The following is a 13,482-nucleotide window of genomic DNA, read 5'->3' as shown; positions in this document are numbered from 1 at the left end:
GGTGCAAGTGAGGCCGCAGCGGGTGAAGCCTACCGCCCTACCGTCAAAGAGCCCTAACCCTCACGGGGATCCCTAATGCGCCCGTTGCTTGAGGATTCGAGTTCAACAGAACTTGGGCTCGGGATGAAGCTCCACCTGCGACGCCAGCGCTGTCCGTTTTTGTGAGCTCTTGCTCCCCATCACCTCGTCCATCTGCATCCTCCCACCTTTCAATCTTGTGTTTCTTCGAGCTCTTGTCTTTACTCCGTCGCTCTTTCAGCTGCCCCGTCAAGTCTGTGATCGAGGCCTGGTGGGAGGGACCCAAAACCACCACCTCCTTTCACAATGGCTGCATCAACACTCACCCTCCGATGCTCTCCCAGGATACTTTTGCAGGCTGCTCCGAGCTCTGGCTTGACGAGCGGAGTCGCGCATAGGATACAACATGCCTCGTAAGCTTGTTCAACGCACATAATCACTTTGTCTAACTTGAGCAGCCTCCGACCCCTACCAATGCTCTCCGCCCTCAGCCGTTACTATGCCTCGAAATGTGAGCTGTTCCACAAGTGTGTTGTAGAAGTGTCTAATCATGTAACAGCCTTCCCTCCCCATACTGTCATCAGCATGCCTGCGCTCTCACCGACAATGACTGCAGGAAATATCGGCGCGTGGCAGAAGGCCCCCGGCGAAACTTTGGCCCCCGGCGACGTGCTCGTTGAGATTGAAACAGACAAGGCTCAGATGGACTTTGAGTTCCAAGAAGATGGTGTACTGGCCAAGATCCTAAAGGAGACTGGTGAGAAGGATGTCGCAGTTGGCAACGTATGTGACCATCATTTGGCTGAGGACTATAGCTAATCATTTACAGCCTATTGCGGTCATGGTCGAAGAAGGCGAAGATGTCTCCGCTTTCGAAAACTTCACACTTGAAGATGCTGGCGGTGAGAAAGCTCCGGCCAAAGAAGCACCTAAGCAAGAGGCGTCCGAAGCCAGCGAAGCCCCTTCGTCAGAATCGGGCAGTGCTCCCTCCAAGAGCGAGCCCTCCACTCCTCCACCGGAAGAAACGAGCAGCAGCAGCGGTCGTTTGGAATCCGTCCTAGACCGCGAGCCGTCCATCAGCCCAGCCGCAAGGAGGCTTGCGCTCGAGAAGGGCGTGTCCATCAGTTCACTCAAGGGCACTGGTCGCGGAGGTGCTGTCACCAAACAGGATGTTGAGAAAGCCCAGTCAGGTGGTGGAGCTGCGGCACCGGCAGCCGTCGCTGCAGGTGTGCCTACATACGAGGACATTCCTGCCAGCTCCATGCGCAAGACGATCGCCACACGGTTGAAGGATTCGATGAACCAGAACCCCCACTACTTCGTCTCCACTACGCTCTCTGTTACGAAGCTGCTGAAACTGCGGGAGTCGCTCAATGCTTCTGCAAACGGTGCTTATAAGCTTTCGGTCAATGACTTCCTGATCAAGGCTTGCGCCATCGCTTGTCTAAAGGTTCCGGCTGTCAACTCAAGTTGGAGAGAAGTCAACGGTCAAACAGTCATCCGCCAGAGCAATGTTGTCGATGTGTCTGTTGCTGTGGCTACTCCTGTGGGCCTTATGACTCCTATCGTCAAGAACGCCCACAGCATCGGCCTCACCTCCATCTCGAATCAGGTCAAGGATTTGGGTAAGCGGGCACGTGACGGCAAGCTCAAGCCGGAGGAGTACCAAGGAGGAACGTTCACTATCAGCAACATGGGCATGAACGCTGCGGTCGAGAGGTTCACTGCCGTCATCAACCCACCCCAAGCGGCCATTCTAGCTGTGGGCACCACTCGAAAGGTCGCCATACCTGTGGAGACAGAAGATGGAACACTGACCGAGTGGGATGACCAAATCATTGTCACCGCCAGTTTCGACCACAAGGTTATTGATGGTGCTGTTGGTGGTGAATGGATTCGGGAGCTGAAAAAGGTGATAGAGAATCCTTTGGAGTTGATGCTTTAATTGTATGTTGATTAGCATTCGGGTACGGTACGGTACGTTCAGGCGGAGCGAATTGTACAAACATTCAATAGCCACATAGGCAAAAGTTTCAGCAATTCACTCCGTCTAATTTGCCATGTTCTCTACCTAGGCATGCCATGATCATTAAATTTCTGGACCGCAGAATGATGTAAATATATTCGAGCACGACTCGGAGATGTTTAGCTCGGGCGAGCGAGGCTGTGGCGGACCTTCGGCTTTTGCGCATCAGGTAGCGACAAATTATTTGCGCATCCCCGACCGCAGCTGTTGGGATCTCGCACATTCATCATCCTACTACATCACTTCTTTGCATAGCATTCTTCTTTTTCTGTCTCTGGGCACATTGCCCTGCCATGAGCTTTATCTCTCGATTCTTCACAAACGAGCTTCCGAGTACTCAGCATCAGCAGTACCTAGATCCGGCGCAAGATGAGATTGTCAAGTACTCCGATCAGATCAACGGCACACGACAGAATAGCGTGCCGGCGACCATGAAAATTAATGATGAGGTCGAGTTGGAATTGCAGAGGCCGCCATACCTCCACGTAAGTGCCAATCCACCAGGAGCCAGGCCTTACTGACCTGCAAAGTCCATGTTGGCGGGCGGAATCGGGGGCACCACCGGCGACATCCTGATGCACTCGCTCGATACCGTCAAAACGAGACAACAAGGCGATCCGCATTTTCCTCCTAAGTACACTAGTCTGTCCGACTCCTATGCGAAAATATTCCGACAAGAGGGTTTCAGACGCGGCTTGTATGGAGGATTTACCGCAGCCATGCTGGGATCTTTCCCAGGTACCGTCATCTTCTTTGGCACGTACGAATGGACGAAGCGGGAGATGCTGGATCGAGGCGTCAGCCCTACTGCGACGTTCCTGACCAGCGGTATGTCACTGCCCCATCTATTCAAGGACCGAAGACTGATCCAGCGCAGGTTTCCTTGCCGACTTAGTCGCCTCGGTGGTTTATGTCCCTTCTGAAGTGCTCAAGACCCGCCTGCAGCTCCAAGGACAATACAACAACCCGTTTTTCTACTCCGGATATAATTACCGCTCGACTTGGGATGCTGCAAAGACAATAGCGAGAACAGAAGGTTTCGGAGCCCTCTATTCCGGTTACAAAGCGACTATCGTTCGGGACCTCCCCTTCTCAGCGCTGCAGTTTGCATTCTATGAACAAGAGAGAGCATACGCTATGCAATGGACGGGCACGAAAGACCTTGGCCTAGGCCTGGAAATAGCGACCGCACTATCGGCTGGTGGCGCTGCGGGTGTTTTGACATGCCCGCTGGACGTTGTCAAGACACGGACACAAACCCAGATCACGCACGACGACCATGCTAAGAGCAGCCAGGCATCACACATGGAAAAGAGGGCAAAGAAAACAGCTAAGCCTCAGACAAGAGCCCTACACTCGTCTCCAAGGACGGTGCCTACTACCGCTCCAACGTTGGACACTTCTTCTGTCATCCATGGCCTGAGGCTTATATACCAGACCGAGGGTGTGGCTGGCTGGTTTCGGGGGGTCGGGCCGCGATTCGTATGGACGGGCGTTCAAACAACCACAATGCTGGTGTTGTACCAATACTTTGTGAAATACTTCGACACATTGCGACCAAGCGAAGGGTCGGCAGTGTAAGAACAACTAGACTTGTGGCATGATTGATGATATGGTGGAGATCGGAAGGCGCAAGTGAGCAGATAGACGATACCCCAGCTACTTGACTGGTGTTCTGGATGTACAAAAGGTATAATAGAAAGAACTGTCAACTCATGTCAATCTCATGGCCCCATCAAAATGCGCATTCAACGCTTGCTTGGACTGTTGGAACTCCTGCTCCGCAGCCTTGGCAGCACAGGGATCGCCCTCAGGGGTTGATGGACAGATTCGAGCCAATCAAAACAGCGCGATGGGGCCTCTCTCGAGCCGGCGCAGAGAAAAAGCCCCTTTCCTTTGCAAACCGTACCCCGTGTCAGGTCCTCTCGTGCCATTCCTGAGCACTTCCGACTTTCTGTATTATCGCTCCCCTTGGTACCTTCAATTCTGTCACTTTTCCAGCCGGCTGTCGCTGTTGGTACCTCGCTCGCTTCACGGAATAATTTTCAGTTGACGGTATGTTCACACCCTGTCCCCACGATGTTTCAGCATATCCGACCACAATGTCCATACTCCGAACTGCCTCCTGCGCGACGCACCATCGAATACAAGAGACTGACATTGAGCAGGCGTTGCAACTACTTCTCATTGACTGCGCACCTTCTCTTCACGTCTTCGAACCTCCGAAGCAGCAGTCACAATGGGTGAGCTTTCCCCTCCCGCGTCACCTTACTCCAACTGCGCTCTGCCACATCATCACTACTATCACTTTCGATCCGCTCGCAAGTTGCCACTGTTGGTCTGCAACTGCAAGATCATAGACTGCTTCGGGTGTTCAAGATGGGCTTTTCTTCCAATGAATTTGCGCAGTCGACTGATGCCCAACCGCAATCCGTCGCCATCCCTGACAATGAGACCACTTTGACTGACAACCCAGAATCCCCAGCTGCCGTAGCAAATGGCACCCCGACTGCTAAATCGCCTTCTCCTAGCGTACCAAATGGCAAGCCCACCTCTCCATATGTGAGAGAAAGCAACCCCATGGGTTCAGGTGCCGCCCAGACCGTGTCGTCCAAAGACCCCAAGGCAGCAGCTCAAGCTGCCAGCGACATGCGCAACGTTGTGCGAAGGAAGCTGACGGGATACGTTGGCTTCGCCAACCTGCCTAATCAGTGGCATCGCAAGAGCGTCCGCAAGGGCTTCAACTTCAACGTCATGGTTGTTGGTGAGTAGTAACTCAACAAAGCATCCACCATCCCAGTAACTGATCTTGCCAGGTGAATCTGGACTTGGAAAGTCTACCCTCGTCAACACCCTTTTCAACACCTCGCTCTATCCTCCTCGCGAGCGCAAAGGACCCAGCCTCGACATCATCCCAAAGACGGTGGCCATCCAGTCGATCAGTGCCGACATTGAAGAGAACGGTGTCAGACTGAGGTTGACAGTTGTCGATACTCCCGGCTTTGGCGACTTTGTGAACAACGACGACTCCTGGCGACCAATCGTTGAGAATATTGAGCAGAGATTCGATGCTTATCTCGAGGCCGAGAACAAGGTCAACCGCATGAACATCGTAGACAACCGGGTGCACGCCTGTGTCTACTTCATCCAGCCCACGGGCCACTCCCTCAAGCCTCTTGACATTGAAGTCATGCGCCGCCTGCATACCAAGGTCAACCTGATCCCTGTGATCGCCAAGGCCGACACCCTGACTGATGAGGAAGTCGCTTCCTTCAAGCAGAGAGTGAGCTATATCTGGGCTGACTGTTGAAACACAAAACTAACATCTACAGATTTTGACTGACATTCAGCACCACTCGATCCAGATCTTTGAGGGTCCGCGCTACGAACTCGACGACGAGGAGACCATTGCCGAGAACCAGGAGATTATGTCCAAGGTTCCCTTCGCGGTGGTTGGTGCCAACTACGAAGTCACCAATGCTGAGGGCCGCAAGGTCAGGGGCCGTCGCTACCCTTGGGGCATCATCGAGGTGGACAATGAGGAGCATTGCGACTTTGTCAAGCTGCGCCAGATGCTCATCCGCACTCACATGGAAGAGCTCAAGGAGCATACCAACAACTTCTTGTACGAGAATTACAGATCCGACAAGCTCATCCAGATGGGAGTGTCACAAGATCCATCGGTCTTCAAGGAGGTCAATCCCGCGGTCAAGCAGGAAGAAGAGCGCACATTGCATGAGCAGAAGCTGGCCAAGATGGAAGCCGAGATGAAGATGGTCTTCCAACAGAAGGTCAACGAGAAGGAGAGCAAGCTGCAACAGAGCGAAGAGGAGCTGTTTGCCCGTCATCGCGAGATGAAGGATCAGCTGGAGCGACAGCGTCAAGAGCTGGAGGAGAAGAAGTCTCGCATCGAGCAAGGCCGGCCAATCGAGGAGAAGGGCAAGAGAAAGGGCTTTTCTCTCCGATAAAAGTGTGCGACGACACTATGCGACGCGACGACGACGGCGAATCCTCTTACCATCGTTTGGAACCTTTTCTGACTTCGAGCCTGCTTCTGCCTCGGTGACAGACCGGTGCTGTTGCTATCTAATCACCTTCATTGATCCCCAAGAAACGCGAGTTAGTTGTGCATAATGAGCGGAGAAAGCGATTGGGGTGAGCGCGTTTCGTTGATGGGCCGTTAGGGAAGGTGTGATCCGATTCCAAGCCATGTATATCTCCTTTTATTTGTAGTATGGGAACAAGTGGCGAGTGTGGACAGTGAGGAAGTTGGTCTCTGACGATGATTCTCTCATAGTCGACGCCGACGTGCTTGCGTTCTTAGGGTTACTATGAAGACAATTGAATCAAGAAAAGCTCCTTCTAAGCACGAGCGCCAATACGGTGATCTGCTCGCGTGTCATGGGCCTTCGAGATAGGCGACCGTCAATCGGCACGGGCTGCGGTGGATAGCTGCAGGCATTAACACATTGGGGCATGCGAGACTGTGTCCTGACAGCTGAAAATGTCAAGTGGCTTGTCCCGGGTGACGTCGCTTGTCGGTGATGTCAAGGCCGCACTTTCGCTGCAACTTCCTGCAACCTCTCCCTTTTCCCCCCAGCCTCTCTTGTGCACACTCGACCACTCGGTTCTTTCTGGCCAGCTTGTCCTTCTTGTCCTTACATTCGCAAGCAGGCACTTATTCTTGAGCATCAAGTCTCTGTCGAACCGTATCCTCATATCCCGACGACTCTTTACTCACCGCAGCTATGGCCCCCCCACCGCCGACCAGTCTACCCCTCACAGAGAGACTTCAGCGTCTCGCGACCACCCTGCAATTCGTAAGTCGGTCGCAACAGGCTGGCTGCAGCTTGCTGACGTTCTCTAGGGATGGTTCATTGGCCATGCCACCCTTCTCTTCGCCGTCTTTCGCTACGGCATGTCGTACATCACCTTCAATTACTACTCCCGATGGGCTCAGATCAGCTATCGTCTCGCCTTCCTCTCCGCGGTCGCTACCTACGGCATAGTGGTCTATAAGGCTTACCGCTCCCGCTTCAAGGCCGGCACCAAGCCTCAGGCAGTCGCATTCCAGCTTCTGGCCGATGAGAATGTGCAATATCTGCGTAAGCACCAAAGAGACATACCGAAAATGCGGAACTAACAAGCACAGTCATCAGCTTGGTCTGGCTCTACTCCCGCCAGACTCCTCTGGCTCTCCTGCCATTCACCGTCTACTCCGTCTTCCATGTCGCAACCTACACTCGCACTAACTTAATTCCTACTATTTCTCCCCCGAAGGCCACCGCCGGCGCTACTCCTACATCTCCCGGCACTCCCAAGTCGCAGAGCGCTTTGGCCAATTCGATCGGCAAGTTTGTCAAGGATTACTACGATGCCTCCATGATGTTGGTGGCCGGTCTCGAGATCCTATTGTGGATCCGCTTGTTGATGTCCGCTATCACCTTTAGCCGTGGCTCTTGGGTTCTTTTGGGCGTCTACACCGTCTTCTTGCGTGCTCGCTTCACGCAGAGCCATTTTGTGCAGAATGCCTTCCAGCAAGGTGCCGCCCACATCGATCAGCAGGTCCAAAACCCCAACATCCCACCCGCGGTTCGCTCGGGCTGGGAGAGTGTCAAGGGTGTGAGCAAGACTGCTGTTGATGCCACCAATCCTGGAAAGTACATGGGTGGACAGCCTGGTGGGGCGGCAAAGAAGGCTCAGTAGATCTTTGGTCACAACGGCGTCTGAAGCCAAGCGTAAATCCATTGATGGGTTTCAACAGTTGATGTGTTCATCGCTTGGCGGCGTTGATTGCGGAGAATTGGTGCGGTATATCAGAAGTGACCATGAACAAAGGACACGAGGGTCCATAGTCTCCGAGAATGGGCATGGAAGGTGACATGAGGGGCTTGTCAATTTGAGGCTGGAGCAACGCATCATTAAGCCCGGTGTTTGGCCGAAGGATTGGAGTTGATAGAGATTGTTAGGTCTGGTCCCCAGGCTTTGTCCACGTATGTACCTATGTGCTGTAAGCAAATGGCCAGGGCAGTTCGGATACGTTCGCGAGGCTGACTCAGAGCCTTATCTTCATGATGTCTTGAGTGTCAAACACTGCTGGTACTTCCTTCGCTTATAATTCTACCTAACGTATTAAGCACGTGGATATGAGCAGAGTCAATGGTTGGCCGAGGAGGGAGGTCGAAAGGATGTCTAAGCTGTCGCAAACGACACATAAAATGTGGTAAGTGTGCGCTGGGCTCCTCTATCTTCTGCCTGACCCAGTCATATTAGACGAACAAAAACCCCGATGTCTGCGCTGCAAGAATGCTGGCTTTAGCTGTGAATATACGGCATTCGGAATCATCCATGGTCGCCGTGCCTCGCCGCCCGAGATATCAGCACTGGCGACGACAGAAGCACCCACGGAGACTGCCTACTTGTTGCATCAACCTTTGACTCTCCTGACCGACGACACTTTCCTTACTCACCTTCGTTCCAGTCTACTCGCTGTCCCGATCACGCAGGAGAATGTCATTCGTGCCGGTTTCGGTACCTGGCCAGCCTTCTTTGCAGACCCTATTCAACATCGACTAGCAAGCCAGTGCTTGCTGTCTCTCAGTCGCGTTTACTTTGCTCGTCATCATGGCAGTCCGGAACTTATCAACCAAGGCACAGCGCTGTATGTGAAGTCTCTGAAGACACTACATTCCGCTCTCGGCGATGTGAAGGTTCGTACTGCCGATGATACGCTGTTCGCCGTCATGATTCTCGGTCTCTACGAGATGCTCGAGCTCTCTAGCACTGATGGGTGGATTGCGCATGCCCTCGGGCTAGGCAAAGTCATCGAGACGCGAGGCGCCAAGTCTTTTGATGGTCCCGAGCAAAGGATACTCTTTGAGTGCAACAGATTCATCATCATTCTTGCTTCACTTGCCGGCAACAAGGCGACCTTCCTCTCTCTGAATGAATGGAAAACCGAGCCGTGGGCGAGCGCACCCGAAAGCAAGGGTCTGCTGCACTACCTTCTCGATCTCTTCGCGGACCTTGCCACTTTGAAAGCGGAGACGTTGAAAAGCTCGACTACGACACAGCTCGGTGTCCGTAGTCAGATCTCGCGAGTGATGGCAGATCTTCTGGAGTGGAGAGCGGCGTGGGACATCATAAATTCTCGAGAAGTACTGGAGGTCCCGAATCCCACCATTGATGACCAAGCCGTCCTTCCCACGGTGCTGCAGTTCAATTCGATCCACATAGCCAATGACATGTGCCTCTATGATGCCTGCTTCGTCCAAGCATTCCGGGTCCTGAAGTGGGCTGGAGGCGCAAACGACGCTGCATACTTTGCACTCAACGAGCGAGCTGCCCTGGAGATCTGCCAAACCATCGACTATCTCCAGCACAGCGCACCCTGGATGACGGCACAATTCCTGGTGCTCTTCCCGCTCCGTATGGCGTTTCTGGCTGTGGAGCACTCACCGTCGCCCCTGAGGACCTGGGTGGAGAGGAAGCTGACGATGTTCACGACCTCTCAGCAGGGCTGGGGCGTTGCAAAGAAGCTCCATTACTATGGCAGCAAATGACACGCAGCCGGTTACATGGTGGGGCCATTCACAGCATCACTGCATCATCTCTCGCGAGGCAATACGCTCTGGATTACAAGCGAACAGCCAATGCCGCCAGAGTTGATGAGGCAGACTCAGCCTGACTGGAACAGGTTGCAGAGTGGTATTACCGATACATATCCTTTTTTCACTCCGCCTCCGGGCGAGAATAGCATCACACTTTGGCCCAACGCTGCAAGGCGATGGCTTCCGCATTGGGTGCTATCTGCGTCGTTGCCCCTCTCATTGGGCAGAAGTTCAAGCAAGGGTCCACTTCTCGTCACCGAGGCTGAACTTTGCATTCCGTTTTGGGACAGCCGAACTGCGAAGCATTACCATGGTCAAAGGTGAGCAGATGAGTACTTAAGCCCAGCGCCTTCACAGGTCCCAGATGTGGAGGAGCGCCCTTCACCTACACAAGATGTCCAGAATGCATCCTTCTCCTACAACACAACTACCGCCACCACCCTACGAGTGCAAGAACGACCACGACCAACCATGCATACCTCCTGTAGAGGGAGGTGAAGATGCCCAAGAAGTATTGGAAAGCCTGCAATGGATCCCCTCGACGCCCTATCAACCTTTCCGATCTCCTCTACCACGACTGGTAGCCGTCCCTCAGATCCAGCCCAACAGCCTCATCTCTGGCCCCATGCCCTTCCTTCGCGCGTACGCACCAGCCCTCGCCCCCTACGACATTACTCCCGAGACCTTCACCGCCTTCATAGACGGCCTCGCTGTCGCACAAGCCCCGGCTCCCCCCATGCAAGCCGTCCAACTCGTCGGCATCGGCCTAGGCTTCGTGCCATACCATTGGGCCCAGCTCGCCAGCGCGGGCGTCGGCCTGGCCGCCGATGCCGGCACCGCCGCCGTCTCAGCCACCCGCACGAAACTATATCTCGAGGAGACCAATGCGCGCTTATTCCAGCCCCGCGGCCTCAAAGTGCGCATCGTGGGTGAGGAGGAGCTACAGCAGCTGCTGCATCTGCCGACGCGCGCGCCGCTACTCGCCCCAATCGATACCGACACCGACTGCCTCACGCTCGCGGACCGCCGCTTGGCGGCGCTGCGGCAGTATCTGAGTCCGCTGACGCTGGACGTGCCGCCGCCAGTGGCATCGAAGAATGTGATTGATAGGTTGAGCGGGAAGCAGGTGCAGATGAGGTTGAGGAAGAATCGGAAGAGAGCCGAGGAAGCCAGTGTGAAGGCCCAGGCCAAGGAGGAAAAGCGTGACAAGGGGGCAAAGAAGGACGAGGAGGACGAAGAGTGCGAGAGGAAGCGGGCGAAGCGCGAGAGGAAAGGGGCGAAGCGTGAAAGGAAGGAGGAGAAGCACGAAAGGAAGGAGGCTGAGAAAGAGTTGAAGGGCGTGGGAAAGTTGAAGTGGATTGTGGTTGAGTCCCTATGAGAGATGAAGGGAGAGAGATACATGAAGGGAGTTTTGAATGGTTATGCAAAAGTGTGCTTGTATTGATGATGTTTCTGGGATCTATGTCAGTGCTGCCGCTTGCTAGAAGTCATAATAGCTAAAGGGTAAAGTATCGCCATTCGTTGCACGAATTGGCGGTCCCTTGAGTTGGGCCTGGAATGAATGTATCAACATTTGCCGATGGCATCATTGCGGACGTCTAACCAGGCTTCGATGCGCAGTGGTACTGCGTGGCACACCTTCGATGAGTACCGCCGTACAGACGCGCTGTTGGTCTCCTATGGCCGCAAAAGATACACTTACATCAACTCCGTCTACTTCGCACCAGGATAATATATCAAGCCCTCAATCGTCCCTGCGTGCAGCCCACCTGTGGTGGGAATTTTCGCCGCGGTCGTGAACCTCGCAGCGTAACTCAACAGATACACGATCGCGCCCGTGAGGTCGTTGGCGTTACTCAACCGCTCAGCGGCGGCGACTTCTCCATCTGCGCCGCCTCCTCGGGCTCCTTGGCCGCGCGCACGCGCTGCAGCATGTCCGAGTCGACGAAGCCCGGCGAGATGCTACTGACGTGGATGGCGTGCGGCGCCAGCTCCACGGCCAGTGCTTTCGTCAGCATCAGCACCCCGCCCTTGCTGTAGTTGTAGGCCGCCATGCGGTGGCCTGGGATGGCGATGTGGGAGGTCTGCGAGGCGAGCAGCACCATGCTGCCGCCGGTGGCCTGCGCGATCATCTGGCGCGCCGCGAGCTGGCATGTGAAGAAGAGGCCGCGGCCCTGAGGGACGTTCGACACGGTGAGCGTTATATCCCCCTCGACACGCCACAGAAAATTCGATGAGAAAGGGCAGAGCGGAAACTCACATTAATCTCCTGGATGCGCGTGAACTCCTCCCACGTCTGGTCGACGAACGGCTAATCGATCGCCACCCCTGCCGCGGGCACCAACCCATCCAGCCTGCCGCCGAGGCTCTCGACCGCCGCCGCGAACCCCTTCTCCAGGCTATCCTGCTTTGCGACGTCCGTGTGGATGTAGAAAGTGCGCACGCCGAATAGGTTGGCCAGGGAGTGGAATTCGGCCTCGGCAGGCTGGTTCTGCACGTCGAGCACGGCGGCGTTGCCACCTAACTCGCAGATGGCGCGCGTCGAGGCGAAGCCGATGCCCTGCGCGCCGCCCGTGACGATGTAGTTGCGGCCGCGGAGCTCGAACATTGGCCGCACGTTCTCGAGCGGCGGTGCCATTTTTGGTGGTTTGCTTGCTATGGTGTAGAGTCGATGCCAACGGTGCGTGTTATTGATCGTTCGATCGGACTGCTGCCAACTACTACTTGTTGGGGAGAAGACGAGGCCTTTGATTCTGAGGTGTTTCAACTGCTGCTGCTGTTCGTTCTGCTGGTAATGAGCTTGTAAGTCGGAGAATTGGGTACAGTTTGGAAGTCCACTGCCGGGTGTCGTTAAAGGTTTCGGGGTTCACGAGCCGCGCACCTCAGCTTTTCCAACTTGGCCATATCTTGTATCCGTCTTCGTGGTAGCTGGAAGGCAGCTAGCCTGACGTCGGTCACCGAAGGAAATGGGGTAAAGAGAACCTTGATGGCTAGTATGTCGCTGAAATCAGAGACGTACGAGAGCCGAAACCTGAATTGATATACTTTCTCCAGCTGTTGCAGATGTCTCCAGAATTCTCACGGCACGAGCTTGTTTACATGCCCTGGTCTGCAGCGAATGCAATTTTGTTGTTAATGGATCCTGGAAGCCAGTATTCACATAGGAATGCTATCTTCAGTCCGAGAGAGATGCACAGAGCCAGCACATCGAGATCGGTATGCTCTCGCATGACCTCACTTCTATCATCTCAGCCGTTTCCCACTCATACCAGTAGATAGATCATTGAGCAGAGAGTGTGGTCAGTATGCTGTTGTACTTCTCACGAAGGTGCTTTCACCTTTTCTTACAGTGTATCTGGCCTTGTGTGGAATGCATCACCTCATCCACTAGTCGAAGCCCGAGACCTTGTCTTGCACGGAAACAAGGAGGAGATTGTTCAGACTGAGTGAGTAGCCCCGAGATTCATATCAATCGTCTGGAGACAAGCTCCGCAGCCGTATAATATGCCGAACGCTGGCGGAGATCATGTCGTCGAGGTACGCAGCAATGTGGTCCGTGATGGTCTATCAGCGATGCCCTACGGACGAGTGAGTGGTTTTCTTGCGCAGAACAACATGGAGCCTCGAAGACTGAACCATCGAGACATGAGAGCTGAATTTTGTTTGACAAATGGCTTGTATGCAAGTCAGACCTGCGCGATACTGAAGATCTGGTGCTTAGACCTGCGGCTCTTTGTAAGAGTCACTCGGGATAGTGTGAGAGGAGCCTCAGGACGAATAGGTGTCAACTGTGATTCTCTATGTACAACGATTCAGTACTTGCAGGAG

The 13,482-nt window shown here is 54.3% G+C and overlaps 7 protein-coding genes across 7 annotated transcripts; 6 read left to right on the top strand and 1 right to left on the bottom strand.

Moving 5' to 3' along the window:
* Positions 1-324: 324 nt before the first annotated feature.
* Positions 325-1,963, top strand: HMPREF1541_11091 (pyruvate dehydrogenase complex dihydrolipoamide acetyltransferase; the record flags this gene model as incomplete). The annotated part of the gene is made up of 4 exons (XM_008715760.1): positions 325-431; positions 477-529; positions 578-801; positions 848-1,963. 4 exons carry the CDS (start codon positions 325-327, stop codon positions 1,961-1,963), a joined length of 1,500 nt encoding a protein of 499 aa, XP_008713982.1.
* A 374-nt stretch (positions 1,964-2,337) lies between these two features.
* HMPREF1541_11090 (uncharacterized protein) lies at positions 2,338-3,625 on the top strand (the record flags this gene model as incomplete). Its single annotated transcript, XM_008715759.1, has 3 exons — positions 2,338-2,529; positions 2,575-2,872; positions 2,922-3,625. The coding sequence occupies 3 exons, from the start codon at positions 2,338-2,340 to the stop codon at positions 3,623-3,625; spliced, it is 1,194 nt and encodes a 397-aa protein (XP_008713981.1).
* A 798-nt stretch (positions 3,626-4,423) lies between these two features.
* Positions 4,424-6,012, top strand: HMPREF1541_11089 (uncharacterized protein; the record flags this gene model as incomplete). Its single annotated transcript, XM_008715758.1, has 3 exons — positions 4,424-4,808; positions 4,861-5,327; positions 5,377-6,012. 3 exons carry the CDS (start codon positions 4,424-4,426, stop codon positions 6,010-6,012), a joined length of 1,488 nt encoding a protein of 495 aa, XP_008713980.1.
* A 780-nt stretch (positions 6,013-6,792) lies between these two features.
* On the top strand, positions 6,793-7,750 carry HMPREF1541_11088 (uncharacterized protein; the record flags this gene model as incomplete). Its single annotated transcript, XM_008715757.1, has 3 exons — positions 6,793-6,864; positions 6,912-7,149; positions 7,197-7,750. 3 exons carry the CDS (start codon positions 6,793-6,795, stop codon positions 7,748-7,750), a joined length of 864 nt encoding a protein of 287 aa, XP_008713979.1.
* A 512-nt stretch (positions 7,751-8,262) lies between these two features.
* Positions 8,263-9,606, top strand: HMPREF1541_11087 (uncharacterized protein; the record flags this gene model as incomplete). Its single annotated transcript, XM_008715756.1, has 2 exons — positions 8,263-8,267; positions 8,526-9,606. The coding sequence occupies 2 exons, from the start codon at positions 8,263-8,265 to the stop codon at positions 9,604-9,606; spliced, it is 1,086 nt and encodes a 361-aa protein (XP_008713978.1).
* A 442-nt stretch (positions 9,607-10,048) lies between these two features.
* On the top strand, positions 10,049-11,032 carry HMPREF1541_11086 (uncharacterized protein; the record flags this gene model as incomplete). The annotated part of the gene is made up of 1 exon (XM_008715755.1): positions 10,049-11,032. The coding sequence occupies one exon, from the start codon at positions 10,049-10,051 to the stop codon at positions 11,030-11,032; it is 984 nt and encodes a 327-aa protein (XP_008713977.1).
* A 478-nt stretch (positions 11,033-11,510) lies between these two features.
* On the bottom strand, positions 11,511-12,292 carry HMPREF1541_11085 (uncharacterized protein; the record flags this gene model as incomplete). The annotated part of the gene is made up of 3 exons (XM_008715754.1): positions 11,511-11,828; positions 11,915-11,950; positions 11,996-12,292. The coding sequence occupies 3 exons, from the start codon at positions 12,290-12,292 to the stop codon at positions 11,511-11,513; spliced, it is 651 nt and encodes a 216-aa protein (XP_008713976.1).
* Positions 12,293-13,482: the final 1,190 nt, after the last annotated feature.

This window comes from Cyphellophora europaea (genome assembly GCF_000365145.1).
Source record: "Cyphellophora europaea CBS 101466 unplaced genomic scaffold supercont1.17, whole genome shotgun sequence".
In the NCBI taxonomy this organism is placed as follows: domain Eukaryota; kingdom Fungi; phylum Ascomycota; class Eurotiomycetes; order Chaetothyriales; family Cyphellophoraceae; genus Cyphellophora; species Cyphellophora europaea.
This window is presented reverse-complemented; position numbering and strand designations above follow the sequence as displayed.